At 41.9% G+C, this 9,103-nt stretch overlaps 1 protein-coding gene across 1 annotated transcript in view; it reads right to left on the reverse strand.

Moving 5' to 3' along the window:
• The window catches only part of Prpsap1 (phosphoribosyl pyrophosphate synthetase associated protein 1), a 36,852-nt gene that overhangs the window by 6,917 nt on the left and 20,832 nt on the right, over positions 1-9,103 (reverse strand). The window contains exons 3-6 of the mRNA XM_004630128.2: positions 7,187-7,359; positions 5,867-5,982; positions 4,940-4,995; positions 3,779-3,924 (exon numbers count right to left, since the gene is read on the reverse strand). Coding sequence (XP_004630185.2) covers positions 3,779-3,924; positions 4,940-4,995; positions 5,867-5,982; positions 7,187-7,359 — 491 coding nt within the window. The remainder of the gene's footprint in view (positions 1-3,778; positions 3,925-4,939; positions 4,996-5,866; positions 5,983-7,186; positions 7,360-9,103) is intronic.

A 9,103-nucleotide genomic window follows, 5' to 3' on the forward strand; every position in this document is an offset into this window, starting at 1 on the left:
AGAAAAACTTTCTTTCCTTTACTTGTACAAATTCACTTTTAACAAATTACTTTAAAGTAGGGTTCTCAACCTTGGCACAGCTGGTGCTTTGGGCTGGAAAACTGTCCCACGGCTGGACATGAGCAGTCCTCCTGGTCTAGAACCACAAGATGCAAGTATGACTCACATCTTCCTAGTTGTAACAGCCTAAAAACAAATGGCACCAGACATGGCCAAATATTGTTTGGGGACAAAAAGCACTCTTGGGACTAGCATGGTGGCACATAATTATAGTCCCAGAACTCAGAAAGCTGAGGCAGAAAGACTGCTGCGAGTTTGAGGCCAGCCTGCACTACACAGTGAGTTCAAGGACAGCCTGAACTACACAGCAAAACCCTGTCTCAAAAAGCCAATCTTTGCTGGTTGAAAGGTACTGGTCTAAAGAATGAGTTTGAGGAAGGTGTCAGAACATTATGTTCTTTAAAACACAGACTCTAAAGGTATTTGCTTTTCTTTGGCCTTATCGTAACAGTCTAACATCTGAATAAGTGAGCCACTGGAATGTACTTAGAATATACTGGATTAACAGTGTATAATTAGTACATAAACCATAGTGAATTTAGAAGGTACAATTACACAGACGAGAAGTAGAAATTTCCTGGTTAAGTCCATGAGCTGGGAACCACAGTGAATGGCCCCGTGGCAGCTGTCAAAGCACAGCAGAGTGTCCCTGAAGGAAGACACTCTTATACTAAGTCTCTAGGGACACAGGATGACCAGGAGGAGAATGCCTGTCCCCAGCTTACCTATGAAAGCAACATTCTCAGAATACAGTACCACTACATAAGACTCTGTGACAACACAGCAGTATCTACCAAAATAACCTCTGACTCGGGCATCCTATTTGTGTCTACTGTGAACTAGACTCAGGCGCATGTGAAAGGGCTAAATCCACGTAAGTTACATACTGTATTGGGCGGTAACTGAGCATATGCACACCACAGCCCAAATCTGGCTTCTAAATGCCACTTTCCACCAATGGAGTCAGAATTCCCTAGAGAAGTGGTTGATTCCAGTGCTAAAAAAAACCTACAACACAGTGTGTCCAGTTACCCCAGAAAATAGGGAAGTACCCCACCAGAACTAGACATATCAAAAGGTCAGAGACAGTAGCTTGACAAGGCTCTGTTTGGTCAACTTTTCTGGGCATTAAAATAAGTAACACTGGGGCTGAGGAGATGGCTCAGTAGAATAAGCGCTTGTCTGGCAAGTGCAAGGGCCTGAGTTGAATCCCCGGTTCTGCCAAAAATTAAAAAAAAAAATTAGAAAAAAAAAAAAAAAGTAACAGTAAAAAATCATAACCCACCAAATAAAACACAATTCTGTGGATCCATATAGATCCATATTAATGAATGAAGAAGAACGGAAAGATTTTTCACACTAGAATGTCAACCAATAAATACAGTAGGGGGGCCAGGGGATGGCTCAGTGGAATAAGCGCTTCCCTGGCAAGCGCAAGGGCCTGAGTTCAATCCCCGGTTCCACCAAAAAATAAAAATAAAAAAATAAATAAATACAGCAGGAATGATAGAATTAGAAAATGACAATATGAAGCTGGGTGCAGTGGTAACACCTGTGGTCCCAGCTTCTCAGGAGGCTGAGACAGGAGAATTGTTTAAGTCCCCATTCCAAACCAACTTTGGCAACAGTGAGACACAGTTAAAGGAAGATATAATTTTCAGTAATCAGTAATAACTGACTCATCAGGTAAAAATTATCAGCAAATGCTGAATTCAGTGAGTCAGGACATTCAGAGTCTTAACAAATGACACTACTAATCACAGGAAATGCGGGGAGACTTTCTGATAGAAACCTTGACAGAGGGAACGGCCAGATAGCTCAGCAGACTAAGGGCCTGCCTGGGAAAGCACAGGAACCGAGGTTCAATCCCCAGCACCAGTGGCGCACACCTGTAACCCCGGCACTGGGGAGGCAGAAAACAGGAGGATCACTATGAGTCTGAGCTGTGCAGTGAGACTCTGTCCCAAAAACTTTTTTTAAAAAGAAAGAAAACTTGACAGAGGGTTGGGGAGCTAGCTTGGCAGTCTAAGTGCCTGCCTGGCAAGTGCAAGGACCCAGATTCGATACCTGATACTGCACGCTATGCCACTCCTGAAATCCTGGGCACTCCACGTGGGCCCTGAAACTGGGCGTGTGGCACACACCTGTAATCCCAGCACTGGGGAGGCCAAGACAAGAGGATCACTATGAGTCTGAACTGTGTAGCGAGACCCTGTATCAAATTAAAAAAAACAAAACAAAACAAAAAAAACCCTGACAGACTCTGCCTTAACCAAGTGATCAAGACCGACATCACCGGCAATGACATCACCATCACACGTCTCCTGTAACATTCCTGCCAGAAATGCATAATCTGAATCTAAGCAGGACAGCACAAACACGTCCCAATTACGGGAGAGTCTACAGAACAACTGGGCCTTACTGTCCAAAAGCATCAAGGACATCAGAGAAAAAGAACAGAGGAGCCATTCCAGATTAAGTGAGACTAAAGAGAAATGACAGCTGAATGGAATGTGCAACTCTGGATTAGGGCCTGGCCCAAAGAAAAAAAGAGTTTTTCTTTCCTTTTGTTCTAAATGACATTGGTGAAACCTGAGAAAGGCCAGTGGATTTAGATACTATTGTAACAATGTTAGTTTCCTGAATCTGAGAATTATACAGTGGTTATCAAAGAGTCCTTTGTATTTAAGAAATATACACTGAAGTATTGTATTTAGAAACAAAGGGGGATTAAATCTGCAACTTTCAAATGATGCAAAAAGATTAGCATGTCCATACAGTAAGTGTTAAGTGGGGTACTGTATAGTGAAATGTATAGTACATAGCAGTATTTCTTCTTCATCTTTTCTCCAAGTATGAAGTTAGCTCAAAATAAAAAGCTAAAAAACAACATACTTGAGCTAGGACCAGTGGCACCTGCCTGTATTCTTAGAGGCTGAGGCAAGAAGATGACAAGTTTTAGCCCAGTCTGGGTAATTTAGTGAGCCATTGTCCAAAAACAGAAAAAAAAAAAAAAAAAAAAAAAAAAAGGCCTGGTGATGTAGCTCAGTGTGAGGTCCTGGGTTCAATTCCCTCCAGGAAGGGAGGAAGAGGGAGGGAGAGAAAGAAAGAGACAGAGAGAGCATGGGCACCCCTGGAGTCTCACTCTAAACCCATGCTCTACCAGCTGCTGGCTGTGTAAGGCTGCCTGGTCTCCAGAATAAGGGATAATAAAAGCCCTTACACTGAGGGCTGTGGGACCCACTGATGTATTTAGAATACCCCGTGGCGTGTGATATGGGTCTAACAGATACTATTATTGGAGCACTGTTTCCCAAAACCAAAGACTGAAAAAAAAACCCAACCAAAATCCCTGTGCTCCCATCAATAGGTGGCTCATTACAATAAATTATGGTAGACCCATATTATGGACTATCATGAGACTGTACCGACTGGTAGCCACAGGCTGGTAGGTGATCAGTGGCTGCTACCATCCATCTCACCAGGCACACACTCTTCTGATTTCACACCACCATACACATAGCTGTAGATGAAGGCTTAAGTGCAACCTAGATTAGTCCAACTATCCTTGCAGCCTGCAAATGTGTGTAATGTACGTAATCTAAAAGGGAAAACCAGGGCAATCCCATTCAATAATTTAAAATACTCATGTGTTAACTCATAGCCACACCATTTAAAACTTTTTTCACTTTACAAATAAAAGTTGAGCTAATCTTACATGGCAACTCCAGGCCCGGGTGCACAGTAGCGTTTTTGACCATTGGGGGAGAATGACGACCATCATCCATGTCCAGCTCGGTGCACTGAGCTTCCCCATGGATCACAGCCAACCCCAGACGCAGCCTCTCCGCGTACGACTGAGCTCTAAGAAGAAAACAAAGAGAATGATGGCACTGTTGGGAAGAAAACCCAAGCAACCCTACATGGTTTCACTGATAATCACAAGATAAAAACACCACTCAGCCAGGCATGCTGGCTATGTAGCTCAGACTGGCCTGGAACTCACCATGCCTATAATTCCAGCACTCAGGAGGCTGAGGCAGGAGGATCATTGCAAACTCAAGGCCAGCCTGGGATACAAAGTGAGCTCAAGACCAGCCTGAACTGTATGGCAAGACCTCATCTCAAAAAACAAAGCCAGGGCCGGTGAGATAGCTCAGCGGACTAAGCGCCTGCTTTGACTAGCACGGGGATCAAGGTTCGATCCTCGGTCTAGCATGCCGAGCCAGCCCCCTCACCCCAAGTCCAGACATGGTGGTGCATGCCTATAATTCCAGTGCTGGCGAGGCTGAAAATAGGTAGATCATTCAAGTCTGAGCTGTGTAGTGAGATCCTGTACTAAATACATAAAATGGAAAAAAAGCAAAACCAAAACAAACAACAAAATTCAATCATTTAGGACTACACAAATAACTTATTTATATAAATCAGACCAGAATGTAAATGCCTCAAGGGCATATGAGCAGAGTGCTGGGTTAGTATCTGATTGTAGATAATTTGCTTCTAGCTTTGTCAAATATTTTTTTTTTCTTGATAACCACCCCTTCCTGCAGCATTCTAGCTGACAATTTTAGAAAAATTTTGTTTAAAATGGTGCCCTAAAGACTACTCCCTGAAAAATGCTCACAGCCCCACTGATTTCCTTTTGCTGAGACCTGGAAGGAAGAACTTCATTTCCTTCCAGAGGCAAACGGAGCTAACGCAGAGCTGCCTTGGGCTTCTCGCAGGCTGGATAGAAACCTGTAGCGTGGACATGACAATGACATGGGAGAAAGCTTGAGAGTTTACTGGCCGTTATGACAGCCTTGGATTCCAAAAGAGCTAATTCCTACTTCAGATTTACCCAAAATACATTTTAATAAATGTCTAGTTTAGTTACCTTTTTGCAGCATCAGGAGATTTAGCTACAATGACTGCATTTCTGTAATTTGGAATCTATATTTGGAAGAAAAACAGAAAATACCAAAAGGTTATTAAAAAAAAAAAAAAAACCAAGCCGAGTGTGGAGGTGCTCGTCTATAATCCCAGCACTCCGGAGGCTGAGGCAGGAAGACTGCCACGAGTTTGAGGCCAACCTGGGCTATACAGCGAGTCCAAGGCCAGCCTGAACTACATGGTAAGACCCTGTCTCATCCCCTCAAACCCCCCTCAAAAAAATTGGATGCTGATTTATATGTTTTTCCTCTTACAACAATGATTCAAACTAGCAATCAAATATGTTAAAGCTCTAGTCACACATTTATATTTTTTTTACCATTTATGAATTAGCATCTCTGCAAAAGTAATACATCATAAAAATTAAAAAAAGAATTCAGCCAGGCATGGTGACACATGTCTATTATTCCAACACTCGGTGGGCTAAACAAATAAAACAAAACATTCAGAGTCAGATTTTCTCTTAAGTAAAGGGGCTAGGCATGGTAGTACATGCCTACATCCCAGCACTCTGGGAGGCCTGAGGCAAGAGGATAGCAAGTTGGAGCCCAGCCTGGACAACTCGGTGAGATCCTGTCTTAAAAAAAAGGCTGGACATGTAGCTCAAAGCAAAGACCCTAAGTTCAGTCTCTTGTACCATCAGTCAATCAATCAATCAATCTTCAAATAAGCAAACTGCTAAGGAAATCTGTTTTTAATGTCTTTTAAAAATATGATTCTCCATGACTAATTGCTGAGTTTATCTGGCTGCCGCAGGCATTAAGGCTGAAGGGAAACAATCATCTGATGTGCCTTTCAATGCTAAAATCTGATACCAGAAAAAACTAAATAGGATCTGAGGGCAATGAGATGTGAGCTGGTAGCTCCTCACTTCTTCCTGGATGTACTGAAGCAGGAAAGGTGAGGCTCTAAGGTTGTCCACGGGGAAGCTGAAAAAGCCTTGTATTTCCTTTTGGTGAAGATCCATAGTGATAATGTGAGTTAAACCTGAAATTTTAAAACAAAAAATTACAAAGTTCTCCCCTACAAGTTAATGGCTACAGTGGATACAAACTAGGTGTTCAACTTCTGCTTCCTACTGGAAGACTGAAGGCAGCGATAGAACCAGCACCATAGTAAGAGACTTTTATTATAAAGCGCAGTAAACCTGAGGTAGTACACAATGTGCTGAGCCTAATGCCAAGGAGCCCACAACTTTGCATGGGACAAAGAAGTCAAGATGAGAGCAAAGCACTGTCCTCTACTATTATTAGCTTGATCCTGGAAAGTGAGAAAAGAAAAATGAGACAGATGTGAAAATATGACTATGGAGTTAATAAATACCAAAACAATAATAGGTGTCAATAAAAAGGCCTTTATTAAACATGTAAGGAGAAATATTGATGGACTGTGGCTATGGCAGAAAGGAACAAGAAATCAAAAGCAAAGTAATATGTGTATTGGAAGAAAAGAAACTCATACAGGACAACTATAAGATGCTGAAGCTTAGAATAATTCCTTTATGTGAGAAAAGATGATTTAAGAAGTATTCTTACAGGAAAGACAAAGAAATCATACTCTTACAATCAATAGTACTGAATAGAAACAGTGCAAGTACAAATACCTTGCAAACAGTCAAAAGTCACTGCAAAACTTCTGGAGCAAAAAGCTAGTATTTTTAATGAATATCCAAAAAAAAAAAAATCAATAATTCTAAGATATTATTATGTTGTATTTATAGGCCAGGAATTATGCCAATGCTACATAAATATAATAAAAACAATGAAAATGATCTGCCTATAAAAAGGCCAAAGGTATGGAGGAAGGGGCTAGAGGGAGGGGCAGAGTACATAAACTAAAGAAATAGTAAAAGAAAAATAAAGTTTTAATGCTATGAACATAAAAAGAATGTAGCTAACACAGGCAAACACATGTGAAAGGTCACAGGACTGCCAAGCCTGACAGTTAAAATGTGTCAACTACATGAAATAAAAGTGATAGAATGAAAAAGTCTAATTTAGAGAAAACAATGAAGTATTATTCTAAAAAGAATAAAACTAAAAATTGTAAGTTCACATATTTCTTAACCAAACTATGCAAAAGAAAACATAAGAAAAGCAAGCAATAAACAGAAAAGAAAAAGGTCCCTAACTAGATACTTGAGGTTAGGAACTAATCTCAGACAGGAAGGCCACGCTCCCCACTCACGCACCCGCTCTGGCCAGCATGGACGCCAGGAGCTTGCACACGATGGAGCCCCTCTTCCTCATCTTGCTCTGCTTGCTGTAGGGGAAGTAGGGGATGACCCCGATGATGTTCCGGGCACAGGAAGTCTTCAGTGCATAAGCCATGATCAGGAGCTCCATCACAGCTGTGTTCACATCTCTGGAACAGTTAACATTTGTTTTTGTGAGTGAGTTATACATGTTAACTCTCAGAAAGGATCTAAACTTTCTTTTCTTGGGGGAGATGGAGGATGAGTCTTCAACTTTTCAAAATCTTCTGTCTCTTCTCACTGAGACAGATTCCTGACAAGTATTATGTCCAGAGAAGGAACTATGAAAGGTATATGAAGGCAAGGCAAATTCCAGGGGTAATGAGTGGGGCTGCTGCTCCCTGCCAAGGCTGACCAATCCAAGATGGGCTCCTTTCTTCTGAGGTGAGGCCTGTTAAATCCCTTGGGACACTCTTCATACAGCTCCCTGTACTTAGCCTCTTCTGGCTCCACCTGGGATTCTCCATGAGTCCTCAAATACCTCCTTCTATGGTTTGTATCTAGATGTCTCCCCAAAGCTTCAAGCAATCATAGGGTTTCTTTGGAGATGGCTAAATCTAGAGTGTGTGATTGATTCATAGTGTAATGCTGGGACTAGGGGTGGGTGATTGCTGGATCAGTGCATCGTTTGGATTGGCACTGCCCTAGTCCCAGCAGACTAGGTACAATATAAGGGACAGAAAGAGGCTTGTGTCACTCTCCCTTGTTGGTTTTTGCTGTCTTACACCACTATGAATAATCACCCCTCTGCCACGTGCCACCCTGCTTTGGAGCCAGTGGATTATGGACTGAAGCTTCTACAAACTGTGAGCTAAATAGATCTTGCCTTCTTTAACTTTGTGTGTCGGGTATTTTGTCTCAGCAATGAGAAAAGTAACTAAGCCCTCTCTGGGTCGAGAACTGGGTCACATTCCTCACATCACTGGATCCTAGGAAAGGCAGAATAGGTGCAGTTCCTGAACTGACATGTAGGAGTGAGGTTGCCCTCATTATGGTAAAGTGGGAACCTTCCACTGACCCAGCAGAAACCTAGGACATGCTTGCAGAAGAGGTGGCAAGATTTTTAATTTGTAGGACAATCAGGCTATTTCCCTGCAGTGTCTTCCAATTCAGGTTTCTATCTTGTGTTGTTGTTTTTTTCTTTAACAGGGATCAAACCCAGGACCTTGCATTTGCCAGGCAGGTGCTTATACCACTGAGCTATCTCCCCAGTCCCCAAAGGCAGTTTATTATCTGGGAGTGAGAAAGGACTCTGACAGCGTTTTCTACTTCCACATTCAACTCATAGAACTTCCAAGCTCACCTCTATAATTTGTATTTGTTGTCACTACTGCAGGATTCTATGATTAAAAAAACAAAACAAAAAACAAAACACCTCTCCCAGAGGATAGGTTGATTCCTCAAGACTATAAAGATATTCCTTTTGGAATACTGCTAAGTTATACTCTTCCAGTTATCATTTCTTTCTTCTTAAAGAAACCAGAGCATCTTTCTCCTTCATATCCCAGACTGATAATGTCCAAGCCTAGAATCAAAAGTGAGAAGATGCGTAGTCTCTTGGCACAATGATGACAAAACAATTATCAAATGTCTTTAAGGTACTTGGTAATGCCTAACACTCGGGTCTGTTTTATATCCAGCATCCATTCAACAAATAGTTATTGAGCAACTTATGTCAAACACTGGGGTGTCAAAATAGCAAACAAGACAGAGGGCCAGAGACACAGCTTCAGCTTGAATCATCTTTTATGTTTAACTTATTAAAATACTGAGTTTAGGGGCTGGAGAGATGGCTCAGTGGTCTAAAGCACCTACTTGGAACAAGCTTAGCAAAGGCATCAGGGACCGCGGTTC

The sequence above is a fragment of the Octodon degus genome, unplaced genomic scaffold, assembly GCF_000260255.1.
Source record: "Octodon degus isolate 3935 unplaced genomic scaffold, OctDeg1.0 scaffold00033, whole genome shotgun sequence".
In the NCBI taxonomy this organism is placed as follows: domain Eukaryota; kingdom Metazoa; phylum Chordata; class Mammalia; order Rodentia; family Octodontidae; genus Octodon; species Octodon degus.